The sequence below is a fragment of the Myotis myotis genome, unplaced genomic scaffold, assembly GCF_014108235.1.
Source record: "Myotis myotis isolate mMyoMyo1 unplaced genomic scaffold, mMyoMyo1.p scaffold_m19_p_3, whole genome shotgun sequence".
Classification (NCBI taxonomy): domain Eukaryota; kingdom Metazoa; phylum Chordata; class Mammalia; order Chiroptera; family Vespertilionidae; genus Myotis; species Myotis myotis.
In genome coordinates, this window is record NW_023416335.1 from 172,229,661 (window position 1) to 172,252,201 (window position 22,541).

Here is a 22,541-nt window from a genome sequence, read left to right on the forward strand (position 1 = left end):
GCATCTGCAATGTGAATGAAGCAGATATGATAGCTACTCTCTTACAGCAATAATACTCATGGGTAGAAATTACATTAATCAAATAATCATACACATGTATGTTTAATTATAAACTGAGAAATTCACTAGGAAGAACAAGTATGAAGCATTTTGAGAGCATAACTGAGGGGCCTAATTTACACTGAAGAACTAAGAAGGGACTTTAGAAGAAGTGACATACTTAAGCTAAGACCTACAAGATGAATAAAAGTAAGGTAGAGGAAACAGGACATATAAGAGCCCTGAAGCAGAAAAGAGACTAATAAGCTAAGGAAAGTGAAATGTCAGTACCTGTAGAGAGTGGAGAGCATTCTAAGAGAATACTAGAAGTTGGAGATGTTACTAAGGCCGGGAACGCATACAACCTATACCCACTGTATTTTAGATTCCAAAGTAAAATAAAAATCCACTGAATAAATAAAAATAATATGATTTTAAGTTTTCAAAAGATCATGATGATGGAGAAAAAGTGGGGAAAGTAGAAGTAGAGAAATCTCTTAAGAAACAACCACAATAGTTCAAGAACAAGATGATGATATCCAGACTAGGACACTAACACCAGAAGAGAATTAGATAAATATGGATTTTATTTTGGAGGCAGACTTGATTGGATAAAGTGATGGAATAAATGTAGTTCAGGAAAAGAGACGAGACAGAGACAGAAAGAAATGACAAAGTTAACTAGTAGGTTTCCAGTGTGAGCAGCTGAAAAATGTATCTACTAACATGAGAACTATCAGAAAGATCGGGGCATTCATTTTAAAGTATGAAAATAAGTAGATTTTTTTAAAATATCCATAAAGATATATCCAATAAGAAAGTGAACATCTAAATAAGGAGCAGGGCTAAAGTTTTGAGAACTACCACTGAATAGATAGTGAAGTCACTGGAGCATATAACATCATCCAAAGTTCAGAGTGTAGGTTAACAGAAGAAAAGGGTCCTGTAGCATACCCTAATCATTACCACATTTAAATAGAGGTAAGGGTGGACTAGAAATGGGCAGAAGCTTAAAGTATCACTCAGAGAGGTCTGAAGAAAACCGAGACACTGTGTAATCATAAAAGCAAAGAGAAGCAAATGTTTCAAAACAAGAAAATAATTATTTTTATCAATGTTACTAGGAATTCTCATAAAACAAAACCGAAAAGTGTCCACTGAATTTGGCAACATTAAGGTCACTGATGTCTTTCCTTTAGCAAGAGCAGTTTGTACAGTGAGCTAGAGACAAAGGCAGATGAAAGATTACTCTACCCAGCAAAGCTATCATTTAGAATTGAAGGTCAGATAAAAGAGCTTCAAGACAAGAAAATGTTAAAGGAGTTCATCACCACCAAACCATTATTACATGAAATATTGAAAAGCATTCTTTAAGAAGAGGAAGAAAACAAATTTAAAAAGGCCAAAAATATGAACCATAAAATGGCAATAAACATATAATCTACCAACAATTGAATCTAAAAATCAAAATAAATGAACAAGAAATCTAATGAAGAAAATAAACTGATGAATAACATAGAATCAGAGGCATGTAAACATGGGACAGACTGACAAATCTCAGAGGGAAGGTGAGGGGCCAGGAAGAGATTAACCAAACATCTTATATGCATTTATGCATTATCTATGGACACAGACAACAGGATGGTTAAGACCTGGGGTGGGGCAGGAACCCGGGGAGGGAAAAAAAAGGACATCTATAATACTCTCAACAATAAAGATTTTTAAAATAAATAAGTAAAAATAAAATATATTAAAGAAAAAAAAGATGGAAGCATTAATGGAGTAGAATTCCACTTAAACATGTGATTTAAGAGAAATGCAGCATTCCCACTCAGAAAATGACATCACTCCAATTATTCATATAAGCCTTGAGACTTTCTTTATTGTATGTATTCTTGATTGTTTTAGGGTTTCAATTATTGTGAGTTGGTTCTTTTAAAAACCTTTTAAAATAAACACAACTTTATTTTACACACACACACACACACACATCTTGATAAGAAGGGCTTTTGTAAATAACAATGAACACATCCATCACTGTTATAAATGTGAATAAATGATGCTCATTTACATTTTAATTTATATTTATTTCATATTCTTACATTTTTGATATTTTTAAATTTTTGTTTACATTTATTTCTATAATTTATTAGTACAACTACTTTTTTCAGAATGTAAAATGAGAGATACAAATAATTCAAAATTAGTAGAGCATATATTAATAACCCCCAAAAGGTAGGGTGGCATAACTTACCATCTCTGAACTAGAACTGAAACAACTATCTGTTGCCCTTGGAGAGTAACTGGAAGACAGACTACTCTGTGAAGAATCATTATCTGAAAATAAAGGTTTAATTTATGAAGAATAGTATTTATTAATACTCTAGAAAATATATACATAAGTAGAAGATATTTACTGGTGAACTTAAGTTTAGCTAACACACTACAGAGCATTTTCAAGTATGTCAAAACTAGTTAACATTTTGGGCACTTGGCAGCTTGTGTTTCTGACAGGGCATTATGGGTTTATTCTACATTTAAAAGGGTTGTTATCTACAAATAAGAGTACATACATAAGAAAAGAAATGAGTAGAGCAAAACAGATTTCATTTTTTTAAATACATGAACCATTTTTCATGAATAAAGTGTCAACCTACAGGAAGGAGGAATAAGTCAAGTTTTAAGTACCAGATCACCAGATATTTGCTAATACAATAAATGAAACTTCATTGTACAATCTAAACTATATGAAAAAAATGATTCAAAGCATCCAATATGATGTTCTTTCATTATTGCTTACTGTGCTCAATTATGATCATAAATAAACTTTAAAAGTGGGCCTGATGATGCATAAATACTATAGATCAGCAGTACCTTAACCACTCCTCTCCTTCTTTGTGAAAATGGGTTTCCCATAAAGGTGCCCAGCCAGAGTGTCTCAGTTGAGCATTGTCCTGTGCACCAAAAAGTTGATGGGCTTTGTCAGGCAGTTAATTAATTAATTAAAATATTATTTTTCTCGGTTTTGTGATTGTGGTATTTATCAGTATAACACTTTATTTTCTTGTGGCTAATTTTCTTATTCTGATTAAACATACAATTTTGTATCCAAAAAAAGTGCAAAGGGAGGTGTAACTCTTTTAGAAATTAAACATACTATAAAGTAATCATAATAAAAATTCTAGTATGATATTAGCACATGAAAATTAGGAAAGACAAATGGAACAGTAAAGAAAGCACCAGATCAGACCCAGTATATATGGAAAGTTAGTACATAATAAAGGTGGTATCATAAACACCTAGGGAAAAGATGCATTTTAAAAACTTGAATCAGCCCTAGCTGGTTGGGCTCAGTGGACAGAGCGTTGGCCTGCAGACCGAAGGTTCCAGGGTTTGATTCGGTCAAAGGCACGTACCTCGGTTGCAGACTCCTCCCCAGCCCAGACCCTGCTCAGTGCATGTGGAGGAAGCAACCAATCGATGTGTTTCTCTCACATCAATATTTCTCTCTGTCTTTCACTGTCTCTTCCACTCTCTCTAAAAATCAATGGAAAAAATATCCCCAGGTGAGGATTTTAAAACATGTACAAAAAAACTTGAATCAGTGTTTACCACCCAAAGTCAAATCTCCTTCCATCACCATATACATATTTGACTCCCTTTATCCTTTACTTACACAATGCAATATACAGATGATGTACTACTTAAAACCTATATAATTTTATTAACCAATGTCATCCCTATAAATTTAATAAAAGATAAATAAAAATAAAATGGGCTTCTTTTAGACTAAAAAATTAAGCTTGAATCAATACATATTTAACAGTTTAAATCAGGATAAACTCCAAATGGGTTAAAGATTTAAATGTAAAAATATAAAATCATATTAATACCAGAAGAAAATATAAGTGAATTTAGCCTAGGAGTGTAGAGCAAATTATAAAAAGATTGATAAAATTAACTGCATAAAAATGGTGCCTTTGCAAAACAAAAAACACTACAAGCAAAGTAAAAACCAAAAACCAGTAACAAAGTAGGAGAAAATATTTGTGACTTTTCACAAAAACCTAAATCTCTTTAATATATAAAAATTCTTAAATATCAAGAAAAAAGTCTAAAACTCAATTGGTAAAAAATATAAATAGAGAATTCATGGAAAAAGAAATGCAAATAGCCATTGGACATTTTTTAAAAGATGCTGGGCTTCACTCAGACAGATTACAAACTCAAACTTCCATCTTTATTAAGACTCACAAAAATTCCTAAATTTGACATTAATTTTTCTTGCTGAGGTTATGGAGTAAAAGGCACATTTCTGGTGGAACTGCTACATGGTACAACAGGGAATTTGGAAAAAATCTACCTAAAAAACAATGTACATGATTAAAAATGGCTGCAGAGTAGGAGGCTGCTGCACGGACATGCTCCCGGGAACAAGCTGGAATTACAACTCAAATACAAAAAGGCTTCCTAAATAATCAATGGTATCAGAGAGAATCCTGATACCCAAGGACCGAAGGTGGAGACCACATAGAGACTGGTAGTAGGCGCGGAGGCAAGAAAGGACTGGCCAGGCACCCACAGAAGGCAACTGAAGTCCCAGAGAGATATCTCAGCTGAGGGGATGCCATTGAGATTCTGGGATCTAATCCCGAAGCTGGGCTCCCCAGCAGAGAGCACCAAACTGAGGAGGGTACCCACATAACATCTAGCTGTGAAAAGCAGTAGGGTGCTATCTGCCAGGGAGTGGCAGCTGAAAGTTTAGGCACCCACTTAAAGGACCAATGCACAAAAATTCCCAGTGGAGCCACCCACCTTGTGCTCTGCCAGAGGGAGGGTGAAGTGGACTGGAGCTGTGAGAGCAGACCCAGGACTGGGGACTCAGGGGATAGAGCTCAGAAGGCAGACATCCCAAGTTTCCTGGGCTAAGTCATTCCCTCACATAGAAGAGGACATCTTCCCACACAGACATCTGCCTTGCCTGGGGGGAAAATAGTCAACACACCCTATTGCAGCGGTTCTCAACCTGTGGGTCACGTCCCCTTTGGCGGTCGAATGACCCTTTCACAGGGGTCACCTAAGACCATCGGAAAACACATATATAATTACATATTGTTTACAGTAGCAAAATTACAGTTATGAAGTAGCAATGAAAATAATTTTATGGTTGGGGGTCACCACAACATGAGGAACTGTATTAAAGGGTCACGGCATTAGGAAGGTTGAGAACCACTGCTCTATTGGAAAACACCTTGCCCTGAGGCTACTTAAGAGATTAAAAGTCACAATTAGCCTCCAGGCAGAAGCAGCTGCCCACCCTGTTAAAAAAACTCTCGCCACACCTGAGGACTATTGACTGGGGACAATTCAAGTAGGAATCCTATTGCTCTGTAGACAGAGGAGGTCACTGGAGGCTTTGAGTCTTTGCCTGGTCCAACTAGTCAGAAACTGCCTTTGACACTGTCTTACACCAGAGATTGAGAGGTGTGGAGGATCTACCTAATACATAGTCACAAACCCAAACAACCAAAATGAAGAACAAAGAAACAACTCCCAAATGAAAGAACTAGAGAATTCTCCAAAAGAAGATAAATGAAGCAGAGATAAGAAATTTATCTGAAACAGAGTTCAGAGTAATGATGTTAAAAATGCTCAACAGTATGAAAAAAGATATAGTAACTATGAAAAAAGAACAGTCTGAGATAAAGAATGACATAACACAAATAAAGAATGCATTGGAAGGAATACACAGCAGATTAGGGGAAGGTGAGGTTTGAATGAGTGAATTAGAAGACAGACTTGAAAATATCACTCAATCAGAGAACCAAAAAGAAACAATTAAAAAACAGGAGGACAGCTTAAGGGAACTGTGGGACAATGTGAAACGTAATGATATTAGAATAGTAGGTGTGCCAGAAGAGGCAGAAGGGGAGAAAGGAATAGAGAAGGTGTTTGAAGAAATAATGGTAGAAAACTTCTCTAACCTGGTAAAAGAAAAAGTCACACCAGTTCAGGAGGCACAGAGAACCCCAAACAAGAAGAACCCAAACAGACCCACGACCAGACACATCATAATTAAAATGCGAAAAAATTAAAGACAAACAGAAAATCTTACAGGCAGCAAGAGAAAAGAAAACTGTTACTTATAAAGGAGTTCTCATAAAGCTGACACCTGATTTCTCATCAGAAACTCTACAGGCCAGAAGGGAATGGCATGAAGTACTCAAGGTAATGGAAAGCAAGGATCTGAGACCAAGGTTACTATATCCAGCAAGGCTATCATTCAAAATAGACGGTCAAATAAACAGCTTCCCAGATAAAAAAGTCTAAAGGAGTTCATCACCACTAAGCCAGCATTACAAGAAATGCTAAAGGGATTGCTGAGAAGAAGAAACAGAGAGAGAAACCTAGACATACAGAATTAAAATGGCTATAAAAATCTCTCAATAATAACCCTAAATGTAAATGGATTAAATGCTCCAATCAAAAGGTGTAGGGTAGCTGAATGGATACAAAAACATGACCCAACTATATGCTGTCTACAAGAGACCCCCCTCAAAACAAAAGACACACACACGATGAAAGTGAAGGAATGCAAATGGAAAAGAAAAAAAGCTTGAGTACCAATACTAATATGCAGCAAAATATACCTTAAAAGCATCATGCTAAGCAAAATAACCCAGTCAGAGAAAGATAAATATCATATGATCTCATTTGTGAAATACAATGAACAACATAAACTGATGAACAAAGATAGAGAGCCGCGGGGGCAGGGGTTGGGGTGGGATATACTAGAATATAATAGAAGTAATCCTTTTATTTGCAAATTTTTAACATTTCCTACAACTTTTTTGATATCATACTATGTTAGTACAGTTTGGGTAATATTATTATACTTCAAATCCGTTTATTCTTGAAATATTAGTATTTATTGCATGTATTATTATATGTAAGATCATTTTGCTTGAATTGTTTATTGCATGTAACATTGTCATATTTAAAATAGCTTTTCTTGATATATTAATGTTTATTACATGTAACATTATTATATTTAAGATCATTTTTCTTGACATATTAAGATTTATTACATGTAACATTATTATATTTAAAGTCTTTTTTCTTGAAATTAAAAAAAACTGGAAAAAAACACACACAATGTACATTAAGTCCTCACTTAACGTTGTTGATAGATTCTGCAACTTTAAGTGAAAACAAACATATAACTATAAACCAATTTTATCATAGGCTAATTGGTATAAACAGGAGTTAAGTTCCTACAGCATCTAAGCAACATTGTAACAAATCTAGAGGCCCGGTGCACAAATTTGTGCATGAGTGGGGTCCAGCTGGCCAGCATGGTGGTGGGGGGGAGGGGCCTGGAGAAGACCCACTGAGCTGGAGCTGAGCATGGGCCCCAGGCTTCCCAGGGAGGACGGCCTCAGCAAGGAAACAGAAACCACCAAAAAGCTCTGCAATCAGGCCCTGAGCTCCCTTTGTCCAGGCAGACTCAGAGCTGGTGTCTCCGTGTGTACATTAGACACAGCTCAGCACTCTCCTTTGTCTACTGGCCAAATCCATTGCATCGAAAAACTTATTCCCCTTCTTCTCTGTGGGCCCTTACAACAAATACAGGCCAACTGAAAGATGCGGGCCCCAGTGGCAGAGCCAGGCCCCACAATCACCCAGAATTTAGGCCTAAGACAACTGGGTAGCAATCTCCACAGAACAGAACACACTGTTTTAGTCTTAATTCTCCCCTAAAATGTGCCCAGCTGCTCCTCTTTAACTGTGATAGACTGAACTAAGGAACCAAAGACCGAGTTTCCTTTGAGGTGCGATCCACCAGGAGCCGGCTGGTAGCAAGGCCCCTCACAGGCAGCTGCCTTCCCCCCAAGCTCAGTGTGCTCTGAGCCGGTCCATTTCTGGTGATGCCGGGTCCTGGGCTACTGGTCAGGCAGCAGATCTACAGGGTTTCTCTCCTCTGCCTTCCTGGCCTCCTGAGCAGTACCCTCCGGCCCAGCGCGCCAGGTGGCTGTTGCTAGAGCCGGGACTCAGAGAGCAAAGGAGCTGGACACACAGGTGGCCAGGCTGCGCCCCTCACCCTGCTTCTCAGTCTTGCTCGCATGGATCAGGCCAAAGCACGCAGCCCGAGACTGGCACCACATGAGGAGGGTCACAGCGGAGAAAGGGGCACCGGGCCTCTAGTCATAAATAAAGGATGAGGAAATGTTTAGTTATGGAGAAATCTATAAAATATTTTATTAAATAAATGAATCCATTAAATTCATTTATAAAATATTCTATATTAAATAAAATATCCTATATTACATTTACAGAGAAAGACAGGGAACTAAGATATCTGTACATGTGTATTTATGTATATTTTAGGCTTTATTTAAAAAAATACACTGGAGCCCTAGCTGGTTTTGCTCAGTGGATAGAGCATCAGCCTGCGGACTAAAGGGTCCCGGGTTCGATTCTGGTCAAGGGCACATGCCTGGGTTGCGGGCTTGATCCCCAGTGAGGGGCACGAGGAGGTAGCCAATCAATGATTCTCTCTCATCATTGATGTTTCTATCTCTCTCTCCCTTCTCTGAAATCAAAAAAATATATTTTAAAAAAACCACTGAAATAATAAACCATAACCAACAAATGCAGTTACTCATATAAGACTGAAGGAAATAAGGCAGACAAAACAGGGATAGAAATCAAGGTAATATTTTACAAAGTCATAACTTAAATAAAAAATAAAAAGTCCATAAAGATTTCTAGGAAACCTATAAGACTACATATTCTAAAGACTCCCTCTATCACAGAATATCTAAAAAGTGTCCTAAACTTTTGTCCATAAAAAGACAGTACAGAATAAAAAGACCACTCAGATATGTATTTGCTACACACAAGCCTACAAACAATTAGTATCTATGATATATGAAACATATAGGATACATACACGGAGTTATATTTAAAAGACACATCTAATAAGGAGAAACAAAATTCCTAAAATAAACACGGGCAGCAGATATGAAAGGCATTTCACAGATAACACGTAGATGGCCAATCAACCTAATTAACAATTAGGGAAACATAAAATAAAATTATAATGAGATAGAATGCTAACAATGATAAAGAAACTAACACAGTTTAAGTGAGAACATGTAGCAGCTAGGACTCTTATCTCTTGCTAATGGAAGTTTAAACTGGCAAAACTACTTTGGAAAACAATTTTGTATTACCTAAAGAGGTGAAGATGTGCATATTACATGAACTAGCCAATTCTACTCCTAGAACTATACCCCAGAGAAACTTTTATACACATGTGGCAGGTGAAATGCCAAGAATTACCAGAGTAGCATTTTTATCAGGGCAAAATATTCAAAACAACCTAAATAATCATTGCCAAAAGATGCACAAGTATATTATGGTACATTTATATCATAAAAGGCAGTATAGCAGTAAACAAATATTAAAATTACTACAGTCCGGCCAGCATGGCTCAGTGGTTGAGCATCAACCTATGAACCAGGAGGTCACAGTTTGATTCCTGGTCAGGGTATATACCCAGGTTGTGGGCTAGATCCCCAGTGTGGGCATGCAGGAGGCAGCCAATCAATGATTCTCTCTCATTAATGTTTCTATCTCTCTCTCCCTCTCCCTTCCTCTCTCAAATCAATAAAAATATATTTAAATAAATTAATTAAATAAAATTACTAGAGTCACAAATTTAAAGTAGATAAACTTAAAAATATAGTGCTGGATGAACAACAACAACAAAAACCAAGTTGCAAAAAAATAGAATTTACCTCAATTTGTAGAAAGTTCAAAACCAAGCAATGGAAGTGTGTGTAGTATCACAAAATCAAAGACAGGATAATAGTTACCTCTAGGGGGCAGAAGAGGTAATGCAATTGAGAAGCTCTTCAAAAGTATTTGTTATGCATTATTTCTTAAAGTACAAAGAACTTTGTTTTATTTGTTAAACTGTGTATTTATCATGTGTAATATATTTTACCAAAAACTTTAAAAGGTCAATTGAACTACTACTATATTCTAAGTTAACTGTGAAAAGTACTAGCTGGCAAAATATTTATAAAAAAAATTTTTAAATGAACTGATTTCCATTTCAATTTGTTTTTTAAAATAAAATTTACTTACTGTTACAGATTTTCTTTGTAGATTTTGGTGCACCTTTCATAGAACATGTTCCTCCTTCTTCAATCAGATTCTAGAAGAAAAAAATTTTAACAACTCCCAAGTATATACAATAATGTCCACTATATCTCCCTTTTCATTCCACCAATTCATCTCTATAGTATTCTTCCATCATATGACTTTAACTGAACAGAAAGAATTTTGTTTTAAAAAGTGGAAACATTAGCCTGTGATGAACAATAAATAAAATTAAAATTGCCTTAGAAACATAAGCAAAAGAATAAACACTTGCTAAGAAAAGAATTACTGACAAACAGAAAAGGCTTTAGGTAGTTACAATAAATGCAGTTGAAAAAAGACAAAGCTATTAAGCTATTTGAATATTTATTCTGTTATTTTCATTTTCAGGTTTTTTGAAAAAAACCTTTTACAGCTATAAATTTTCTGTAGAGCACAGCATTAGTTTTGTTTTCCACCAATCCTATATAATAAAAGAGAAACATGTAAATTGACCATCCCTCCACTATGCTCACTAGCCAATCAGGAGTGAATATGCAAATTAACCCAACAAAGATGGCAGGTTAATTTGCATGGAGAGCAGAGCAGGAGAGCAGGAGAGCCGGCAGCTTTGGGGGACATGGCTGCCTCAGAGTGCAGGGAGCACCAGGAATGCTGGGAATCGTAGTTCTGGTGGCAGATGGATATCCTAGACATTAGAGCAAAGTGGGCCTGCAGCAAGTTACTGTTGCGGTGGGGGATGGAGAGAAAGCAAAGGTGAGAGACATAAGTAAAATCAGAGTGTCTAGGAAAAATTAAAGGGAAGATATCCTAAAACTTCCAGGAAATCTCCACCAATGAAACAAAGAGAAAAAATGCCTCTATTATTCTGTGAGCAACAAACAAAACTGGGTTGTGGGTCTCAGACAATTCATTCATATGATTGCAAAGACAGACAGAAACTCCCAGATTAGAGAGGGCTCCCCTGAGGAATCCCAGATTGGAGAGGGTGCAGGTCGGGCTGAGGGACCCACCATCCTCCACCGTGCAAAAATCTTCGTGCACTGGGCCTCTAGTTTCTATATAATTCATAACTTTCATTCTTTTTATTTTTTAAAACCAGAGTGTTTCTTAATGTCAAAGAAAGTAAGGGAGGTTAAGCATCATTTTTTGTTGTGTTGATTTCTAATTCGATGAATTTTTATGAGAGAATGTGGCTATGATGTCAATCACTCCTTAGATAAATCTCTTGGACTTTGTGGCTTACTACATGAATTATGTTTGCAAATGTATCATGGACTTACAGTTAATATATATTCTCTGAGATATACAGTTTTAGATAGACAGATAGGTGGGGTAATGGAGAAACCATCTAGTTGCAACCAACCCAGTTTTCCTTTCCTCTTAGGCATACAACTAGACTATGTATCCTAGCCTCCTTTGGACTAGATTTGGAAATGTAATTTAAGTTCTGTTAATGGGCAGAAGTGGTGTACACTACTGCCAGCCCTGACCCATAAAAATACTCTCCACAGTCCTCCACTTCCTCTTTACTTCTGCTCACTGAGATCACCATAAACTACAAATATGGGAACTACCAGTTAAAGTAGAGTCCCTACCAGCCTGAGGCTAGAAATAACTTTATTCAGCAGAGCCTTTGATCCAACCCCACTATCCAATCATTCTTAAAGTCTTGTATGTTCAACTTCAAAAAATATTCAAGCCCCAAACTTGCAGCAGGAACAAACTAAGAAAGCTAGACAGACTCCAGAGCTGGCATACACTCCTATATCCACTTCAGATCTGTTGCTAGAGGATAACAGACAAACAAGAGCACCCCTAAAGAGAAGAAACTGAATTGTTCAAGAAATGCCTCCATCCTTTAGAAAGTAAGCCTTCACAATGCCTGCCCAGGAGGATTAAGTGGTATGGCTCAGTAAGTCTGTATCTTCTCTTTTCTGAATAGGCATCTTTACTTCCTTGCCTAATACTATATATTTTCTTTATGTATATCTTTTTACTTTCAACTTTTATTATATTTTACACTAGAGGCCTGGTGCACAAAAATTTGTGCACTAGGGGGGTCCCTCAGCCGGCCTATGCCCTCTTGCAGTCTGGGACCCCTCGGAGGATGTCCACCTGCTGGCTTAGGCCCGCTTCCTAGGGGATCGGGCCCAAGCTGCCAGTCAGACATCCCTCTGGCAGCCCGGCAGCCCTCAGGGGATGTCCACTTGCCAGCGGGGAGCAGGCCTAAGCTGCAGTCGGACATCCTTAGCACTGCTGAGGAGGCGGGAGAGGCTCCCACCACCACCGCTGTACTGGCAGCCATCAGCCTAGCTTGTGGCTGAGCAGAGATCCCCCTGTGGGAGCACACTGACCACCGGGGGCAGCTCCTGCATTGAGCGTCTGCCCTCTGGTGGTGTGTGTCATAGTGACCAGTCATTCCCAGTCATTCTGCTGTTAGTGTCTATTTGCATATTACCCTTTTATTATATAGGATAGAGGCCTGCTATATGGGTTTGGGCCATCTGGTTTGCCCTGAAGGGTGTCCTGGATCAGGGTGGGGGTGCCCACTGGGGTGCCTGGCCAGCTTGGGTGAGGGGCTGATGGCTGATTGCAGGCTGGTCACACCCCCTTCAGGGTGGAGGTCCCCACTGGGGTGCCTGGCCAGCCTGGGTGAGGGGATGATGGCTATTTCCAGGCTGGTCAACCTCCCCCAGTGGGGACCCTCACCCCATGGAGGTTTGGCCAGCCTGCGTGAGGGGCTTATGGCTGTTTTCAGGCTGGCCACACCCCCTTTAAGGTGGAGGGTCCCCACTGGGCTGCCTGCCCAGTCTGGGTGAGGGGCTGATGGCTGTTTTCAGGCTTCCCAAGCCCCCCCACCTGGCGACGGAAGCTCCCAGCCTCTCCTTTTTTTCTTTTTTTTAATTCTTGGATTTATTTACCTTTTATAATTGAAACTTTGTAGCCTTGAGAGGAGCTCAGAGCTGGCCAGGGCGGGCGGGAGGGAAGCCTCCTGCTCGCTCCAGCTCCATGGCCATGGCTGGCTGAAAGCAGGTATCTGGGTTTATTTACCTTCTATAATTGAAACTTTGTTGTTTTGAGTGGAGCTCAGAGCCAGCCGCGGTAGGCGGAAAGCTTGGCTTCCTCCATCATTGGGGCAACCAAGCCCCCTGCTTGCTCCAGCTCCGTGGCTGCTGGCCGCCATATTGGTTGGGTTAATTTGCATATAGTTGCTCTGATTGGCGGTAGGGTGTGGCTTAAGGCGTAGTGAGGGTATGGTCAATTTGCATGTTTTTCTTTTATTAGTGTAGATTTTTTAAAAATATATAGGTTATTTTTTTTCTCAATTTATTCTTCTTTAAATCTTGATAAGAAAAATCACCCCTTCAAATTTAATATATTAATTGCTAAGCGGGTTTCATTCCTTACATTTTGTTTACCATTTATGTAGATGTGTTACCACCTTGAACAGGTTTCCTAGTGTGGCATCCCCACTCCTTTCAATTCTGAAGTTCTTCTATGTATCTTCATTTCTCCAGTGAAGAAAGTACCATTTAAACAATCATATTTAAACTTTTCCCTCTGCTACTTTAAAATTAAATATGCTTCAGTTCAAGATGGTGACAACAGAGGATCCTGAACTCACCTCCTCCAACGGACACACCAAAACTATAGCTACATAAGAAACAATTTCCTCTGAAAGAAATCCAACATCTACCTAAGATACTCCTTACTACACACCAAGCAAATGATTTAAAAACAAAAACCCCCATCAAAATGGTTAGAAGAAGCTGAGATGCTGAGACACAATTTCACCATAAACTCCACGCCAAGAGGGGCAATCCACTTGGGAGGGAACACACAACTCCAAGCTCCTCCCTGGGAACAAATGGTTCCTGAATTTTTAAGACATGCACCTGCATCACTGATGTTTCTATCTTTCTCTCCCTCTCCCTTCCTCTCTGAAATCAATAAAAATATATATATTTTTTAATTTATTGCTTAAAGTATTACAAAGGGTATTACATATGTGTCCATTTTATCCCCCCGCCCTAGACAGTCCCCTAGCCTCCCCTATCCCCCAGTGTCTTATGTCCATTGGTTATGCTTATATGCATGCATACAAGTCCTTTAGTTGATCTCTTACCCCCCTACCTCCTGCCCCCCAACCCTCCCCGGCCTTCCCGCTGCAGTTTGACAATCTGTTTGAGGCAGCTCTGCCTCTGTATCTATTATTGTTCAAAAGTTTATAATGGTCTCTATTACCCATGAATGAGTGAGATCATGTGGTATTTTTCCTTCATTGACTGGCTTATTTCACTTAGCATAATGCTCTCCAGTTCCATCCATGCTGTTGCAAATGGTAAGAGTTCCTTACTTTTTAGAGCAGCATAGTATTCCATCGTGTAAATATACCACAGTTTTCTAATCCATTCATCTACTGATGGGCACTTAGGCTGTTTCCAGATCTTAGCTATGGTGAATTGTGCTGCTATGAACAGAGGGGTGCATATATCCTTTCTGATTGGTGTTTCTGGTTTCTTGGGATATATTCCTAGAAGTGGGATCACAGGGTCAAATGGGAGTTCCATTTTCAGTTTTTTAAGGAAACTCCATACTGTCTTCCATAGTGGCTGCACCAGTCTGCATTCCCACCAGCAGTGCACAAGTGTTCCTTTTTCTCCACATCCTCTCCAGCACTTGTCGTTTGTTGATTTGTTGATGATAGCCAGTCTGACAGGTGTGAGATGGTACCTCATTGTTGTTTTGATTTGCATCTCTCGGATTATTAGTGACTTTGAGCATGTTTTCATATGTCTCTTGGCTTTCTGAATGTCCTCTTTTGAAAGGTGTCTATTTAGGTCCTTTGCCCATTTTTTGATTGGATTGTTTATCTTCCTTTTGTTAAGTTGTATGAGTTCCCTATAAATTTTGGAGATTAGGCCCTTATCAGATATGACATTGGCAAATATGTTTTCCCACACAGTGGGTTTTCTCGTTGTTTTGTTGATGGTTTCTTTTGCTGTGCAGAAGCTTTTTATTTTGATGTAGTTCCATTTGTTCATTTTTTCTTTAGTTTCAAGTGCCCGAGGAGCTGTATCAGTGAAGAAATTGCTTCGGCATATGTCTGAGATTTTGTTGCCTTTGGATTCTTCTAAAATTTTTATAGTTTCCTGTCGTACATTTAAGTCCTTTATCCATTTTGAGTTTATTTTTGTGTATGGTGTAAGTTGGTGGTCTAGTTTCATTTTATTGCATATATCTGTCCAATTTTCCCAACACCATTTACTGAAGAGACTATCTTGGCTCCATTGTATGTTCTTGCCTCCTTTGTCAAATATTAATTGAGCATATTGGTTCGGGCCCATTTCTGGGCTCTCTATTCTATTCCATTGATCTATATGCCTATTCTTGTGCCAGTACCAGGCAGTTTTGAGAACAGTGGCTTTGTAATACAACTTGATATCTGGTATTGAGATCCCACCTACTTTGGTCTTTTTCAGGATTGCTGCAGCTATTCGGGGTCTTTTTTTATTCCAGATGAATTTTTGGAGAGTTCGTTCTAGATCTCTGAAGTATGCCGTTGGTATTTTAATGGGAAGTGCGTTGAATTTATAGATTGCTTTGGGTAGTATGGACATTTTAATGATGTTGATTCTACCAATCCATGAACACAGTATGTTCTTCCATCTGTTTATGCCTTCCTCTATATCTTTTTTCAACGTCCTGTAGTTTTCTGAGTAGAGGTCTTTTACCTCTTTAGTTAAGTTTATTCCTAGGTAGCGTAATTTTTTTGGTGCAATGGTAAACGGGATTGTTTTTATAATCTCTCTTTCTGTAAGTTCACTATTGGTGTATAGAAATGCCTCAGATTTCTTGGGGTTAATTTTGTATCCTGCTACATTGCCAAATTCATGTATTAAGTCTAGTAGCTTTTTGATGGAGTCTCTAGGGTTTTGTATGTATAATATCATGTCATCTGCAAATAAGGACAGTTTTACTTCCTCTTTTCCAATTTGGATGCCTTTTATTTCTTCTTCTTGCCGAATTGCAATGGCTAACACTTCCAGTACTATGTTGAACAGGAGTGGTGAGATGGGGCATCCCTGTCTTGTTCCTATTCTTAGAGGAAATGGTGTTAGTTTTTGTCCATTGAGTATGATGTTGGCTGTGGGCCTGTCATATATGGCTTTTATTATGCTGAGGTATGATCCTTCTACTCCCACCTTGCTGAGAGTTTTTATCAAAAATGGGTGTTGAATTTTGTCAAATGCTTTTTCTGCATCAATTGATATGACCATGTGGTTTTTTTCTTTCAATTTGTTTATGTGATGTATCACGTTTATTGATTTGCGGATACTGTACCATCCTTGCATCCCTGGGATAAATCCTACTTGGTCATGGTGTATGATCTTTCTGATGTACTGCTGGATCCGATTTGCTAAGATTTTGTTGAGGATTTTGGCATCTATGTTCATGAGGGATATTGGCATGTAATTCTCTTTCATTGTGTTGTCTTTACCTGGTTTTGGTATTAGGGTGATGCTGGCTTCATAGAATGAGCTTGGAAGTGTTCCTTCCTCTTGAATTTTTTGTAGTAGTCTGAGGAGGATAGGTTTTAGTTCTTCCTTGAATGTTTGGTAAAACTCCCCTGTGAAGCCATCTGGTCCTGGGCTTTTGTTTGATGGAAGCTTTTTGATGACTGCTTCAATTTCTTCCATAGTTATTGCCCTGTTGAGATTTTTAGATTCTTCCTGATTGGGTTTTGGAATGTTGTATTTTTCTAGGAATTTGTCCATTTCCTCCAGGTTGTCTAGTTTGTTGGAGTAGAGCTGTCCATAGTATTTTTTAACAATCATTTGTATTTCTGTGGGGTCTGTTGTTATTTCGCCTCTATCGTTTCTGATTTTGTTTATTTGGGTCCTCTCTCTTTGCTTCTTGGTGAGTCTGGCTAGAGGTTTGTCAATCTTGTTTATCCTTTCAAAGAACCAGCTCTTGGTTTCATTGATTTTCTGTATTGTTTTTTTGGTCTCTATGTCATTTATTTCTGCTCTAATCTTTATTATCTCCTTCCTTCTGCTCACTCTGGGGTTTTCTTGTTGCTCTCTTTCTAATTCTTTGAGTTGTAGAGTTAGATGATTTACTACCATTTTTTCTTGTTTTTTGAGATAGGCCTGTAGAGCTATAAACTTCCCTCTCAGGACTGCTTTCATTGTGTCCCATAGGTTTTGGATTGTTGTGTTTTCATTGTCATTAGTTTCCAGGATGTTTTTAATTTCTTCTTTGATCTCATTGGTAACCCAATCAATATTTAATAGCATGCTATTCAGCTTCCAGGTGTTTGAGTATTTTGGGTTGTTTTTATTGTAGTTTATTTCTAATATTATGCCATCGTGGTCTGCGAAGTGCTTTTTATGATTTCAATCTTCTTTAATTTGGGGATACTTTGCTTGTGACCCAATATATGGTCTATTTTTGAATATGTCTTATGAGCATTTGAGTAGAATGTATATTCCTTGGCTTTGGGGTGGAGTGTTCTGAAGATGTCTATTAAGTCCATCTGATCTAGTGAGTCATTTAGGATTGCTGTATCTTTGCTGATTGTTTGTCTAGAGGGCTTATCCAGTGCTGTCAGTGGTGTATTAAAGTCCCCTACTATGATTGTATTGTTGTTGATCTCTCCTTTGATATGTTCCAGGAGTTTTTTTATGAATTTGGGTGCTCCTGCATTGGGTGCATATATGTTTACCAGGGTTATATCTTCTTGTAGTATTGACCCCTTTAGTATTATGAAGTGGCCTTCCTTATCTCTTGTTATGGCCTTCACTTTGAGGTCTATTTTGTCCAATATAAGTACTGCTACCCCAGCTTTCTTTTCCTTTCCATTTGCCTGAAAGATATTTTTCCATCCTTTCATTTCAGTCTGTGTGAGTCCATTCTAATGAGGTGGGTTTCTTGTAGACAGCAGATGTATGGGTCATGTTTTTTTATCCATTCAGCCACTCAATGTCTTTTGTTTGCAGCATTTAGTCCGTTTACGTTTAAAGTTATTATTGAAAGGTACTTGTTTGTAGCCATTTCTTTTTTGTGTGTGGCTGTTTTCTTTCTGAGCTTTTTATTTCTTATTTTTATACCACTCCCTTTAGCATTCCTTGCATTGCTGGCTTGGTGGTGATAAACTCCCTTAGCCTTTTTTTGTCTGTGAAGCTTCTTATTTCCCCTTCAAGTTTGAATGATAGCCTTGCTGGATAGAGTATTCTTGGATTCAGTCCTTTGCTTTGCATCACTTTGTAAATTTCAGTCCATTCTTTTCTGGCCTGATGTGTTTCTGTTGAGAAATCATTTGACAATCTAATGGGAGATCCCTTGTATGTAACTTTCCGTCTCTCTCTTGCAGCCTGTAAGATTCTCTCTTTGTCCTGAACATTTGCCATGGTAATTATGATGTGTCTTGGTGTGGGTCTTTTCGGGTTCACCTTGTTTGGGACTCTCTGGGCTTGTGTGACTTTTTTCTTCCCCACCTCAGGGAAGTTTTCTGATATTATTTCTTCTAATAGGTTTTCTAATCCTTGTTCATCCTTCTGTTGTTCTGGTACCCCTATTATTCGTATGTTGTTTCGTTTCATGTTGTCCCAAAGCTCCCTTAGGCTCTCCTCCTGTCTTTTAATTTTTTTCTCCAATTGCAGTACATTTTGGGTGTGTTTTGCTTCCTTGTCTTCTAATTCACTAATTCGGTCCTCCGCTTCTCCTAGTCTACTGTTGATACTTTCAATGGAGTTTTTCATTGCAGCTATATCACTCTTCATTTCTTCTTGGGTCTTACTTAAGTTGTTGATTTTTTCATCTGTTTCTTCTTGCTTCTTGTAGAGATTGTCGATTTTTTCCTCCATCCGGTTTATGCACTCTAGGACCCTTATTCTGAATTCTTTTTCTGTCATGTTGCATGCCTCTGTATCACTTAGCTGCTTTTCTGGAGAGTCCTCCTTCTCTTTCCTTTGGGGGTTTCTTTGTCTACCCATGTTTGATCTCACTGACATATCTAGACGTTGAGTCGTTCAGTGGTTGCTCCCTTGGTGGCAATGACTCCTTGGTCTGTGGTTGCTCTTCGGGCGGTTGCGGTAGCAGCTGCTCTTCAGTTGGCAGCAGCTCCTCTGGTGGGTGCTGTTCACAGCTGTGGTGGCTCTTCTGGCTGGTGGGGCGAGGTTTCACGTACAGCTGCTGTTCCTCAGCAGAGGGTGTGGTGCTCAGGAGGTTGCTGTTGTTTGGACCTGCTGCGTTGATTTAAAGGCACAAAATACAACACAACAAGGCACCACGTACCAGGCACTATACACAAATATATTCACGATATTAATAACCCCAAATAAAGGTGACCACCCGAATTAAGAGAATTAGGGGACAAGGAAGAAGGAAGAGAAAAAAATAAAAGAGAAAAAAGAAAAGAAAAGTAGGGACCAAAAAAAAACGAGTGCAAAAATGAAATTGGGAAAAAGGAGGGGGGAAAATAAAAGTGAGAAAAGAAAAGAAAAGAAAAAAAAAAAGAGCGAAAAAAGAGAATGAAGTGGAAGAGGGGAAGAGACTTTTTATATGAGGAGAATACTCCTATAGAACAGCCATTAATCCCAACAAATTCCAGCAACAGCTCTCTGGAGATGAATGCAAACTAGAAACAACCAATAATATAACGATGAAAATAGAATGGAGAACACTAATCCCAAAATAAAATAAAGAGAAAATAAAATGGCACTTTAAAAAATGGTAAAATGGTAGCAGTAATAATACTGGTTAAAAATAAGAAGGTAGTAATTAAAAGGGTAAAATCAGGTGATGGAAAAAGAAGAAAAAAAAGAAAAGAAAAAAAAAGAAGAAGAGGAAAAAAAGAAGAAAAAAAAAAGAAAAAAAATTGGTTTCTTAGTTAAAAGGTGAAAAAAAAAATTGCAGTAGTGAAGGTCCCTCGGTTCTTCTATTCTTCAGTGTGGCTCGCCTTAGACCTGCCAGGTATTCAGGAGAGTGTTGAGTTTCCCTGTGATACACTGTTCCTCTGTGTTGTAAACCACAGTCCTTATTTTAAAGCAGGCCACATTTGTTTCCCAGACTGCCTTATTTTGTGTTTAGCAAAGAGTCAGTTTGTGGGTCAGCCTCTGGGTGGCAGTGTTCTGGGGTTGGCCTCTGAGGCTATAGGGCCTCTCTGTCCAGTGGAAGTTCACTGCCCAGAGCTGGCTGCGTAATAGTTAGTTACCGGCGCTGTGTTGTTGCTGGGATTGAAAATCCCTCTATAGGCCAGACCCTGTTAACTCCCAGGGACTGATCAGGTTACTTTAATCCTTGATCTCATTCAGGATGGAATCTGGGTGTGGCTGTGCTCCTTGCCTGGGGGCTGGGGGGAGAAGTCTCACTCTCTGGAGAGAATGGCTGCCCCAGTCCTGGGCTCAGGGGTGTCTCAGCACTCAATTCGCTGCCACCTCTCCCGGCTCCCCCTCTCTCCTCAGTCTCTCCCCAGATTCCACTCCTCCGCACACTCTCCCTCTCTTCATCACAGGTGAGTGTCTGTATCCGAAATGTCTCATGAACAGGATTCAGTGAAAACAAACAAACAAACAAACGCTGGCCGCGGAAACGGGGAAGGCTTGGTTTCTGTAAGCTTCTTCTCTTACCGGGACTGCATGGTCTGGTCAGCTCTTCAGGCTGCCCCCTTTAGGCTCAGTCCTCTGTGATCACAGAACCCAGCTCTCAACTCCCCAGGTGGCACCAGGAATCCCGCAGTTCTCCTTTCCCCAGTCAGGGGCTGTGCCTGTCCCAAGGGACACGGCTGTCTGCCACGCAGTCTCCCTCCGACTCTCTGGGCTCAGAGGTCTGGCAAACTTTCCTGCCCAAATCCCTGGTTTTTTTACCTTTCCAGGGGAGTTCTGCTCTTTCAGGCTGCAAACCGTCTCACCAGCTGAGCAATTTCGCCAATTTGGTGTGGGTGTTACTAGTTTCAGCTGCTCACTCCATTTGCTCTGGGACACGACCTGGGACGAGTCTGCCTATATCGCCGCCATCTTCCGTCTCCAAAATATATTTTTAATTTAAAAATAGAACTGCCATATGATCCATTAACTCAATACTTCTGGTTTTTTTTGAAGGAAATGAAGATACTAATTCAAAAAGGTTATCCTCACCCCCATGTTCATTGCAGCATTATTTACAATAGTCAGAGTGATGCTAGGTTTTTGTTTTTTTTAATCACCAAATGAATAATGCTCAAACACTGTTATTTCTCTCTCAGGTAATAATCTAAAATGAGTTTTCCTGGTCAGCATTTTTTTTCCACTGGTGATTTAGAGGCCCGGTCCGTCCCATCTTGTGGCTCCAATCATCCCTTAAGGCTACGGTGCCATCTGGCATTAAAAGAATAACACTGGAAAAGGAATTCTCAATTCTTACAGTCCTTGAAAATGATGCATCTCACATCTGATAACATCCCATTATTGAGATCTAGCCACCTGGCTGCACTAAGATGGATAGAAGATTAGGAAATATGTTCCTTGGCTGAAATATATTCACTTCACAGTGGTAATTTTATTCTAAAACATATAGTACATGAATTTTGGTGAACAGTTTATCTTTTCTGCAACCTCCTCCTACGTTTTCAATCTCAGTGAATGGCATCATCCCATCAACAACCCAATCATTTACCCAAATACAAATTCCAGGTCTTTAAATTTTTCCTTCTCCCTTAAACTAATCATCAAATCTAAATCTTCTAAATCTTTTTGATAGCTCTTCCCTCATTTCCATAATTGCTGCCACTAGTCAATTTCAGGCCATCATAATTTTTGACCCTGCCTTGAGTCTTGCCACCCCTCAAATCTCTCCTCATTGTTGCCAGACACAACTTTTTAATAGTCTGATGTCATGATGCTCTTTTGCTAAAAACTTTTCAGGGGCTTTCTTTCTGTTCAGTGATAGCAAATTAAACTATTATATGTTATAGAAGGTCTTTTATAACCTGGCCCTTTATAATGTCCAAAATTATTTCTTGCCATCTCCCCATCATTTGTAATTTGTACTATAGTAGTAATAATAACAATAATTCAGTCTCTAAAACAAGCTATACTCTCTCACATCTTAGTTTCTATATATGTTGCTCCTTCTTCATAGGATGAAGGCATTTGGTCCATTTGGTAAGCTTATTAATTATTACCCAGATCAAATTTAAAAGTGTCTTTTACTAGGCTCCCACTCCCCTTTTGTATAAACCCCAATGGAGCGTTTTATCTAAATGCATTAGATTTTCTTTCTGTTTCTGTCTAGCTACTAGATTGCAACGTCTTAAAGATTGGTTCCAGGTCCCTTCATCTCTCAAC

General features: G+C 38.9%; 1 protein-coding gene across 1 annotated transcript in view; it reads right to left on the bottom strand.

Annotated features, from left to right (window-relative positions):
* CUNH12orf40 (chromosome unknown C12orf40 homolog) overlaps nt 1-22,541 on the bottom strand; it is a 58,567-nt gene that overhangs the window by 1,300 nt on the left and 34,726 nt on the right. Inside the window, 2 exon segments of the mRNA XM_036299016.1 lie at nt 2,294-2,376; nt 10,201-10,264. Of these exon segments, the coding sequence (XP_036154909.1) occupies nt 2,294-2,376; nt 10,201-10,264 (147 nt within the window).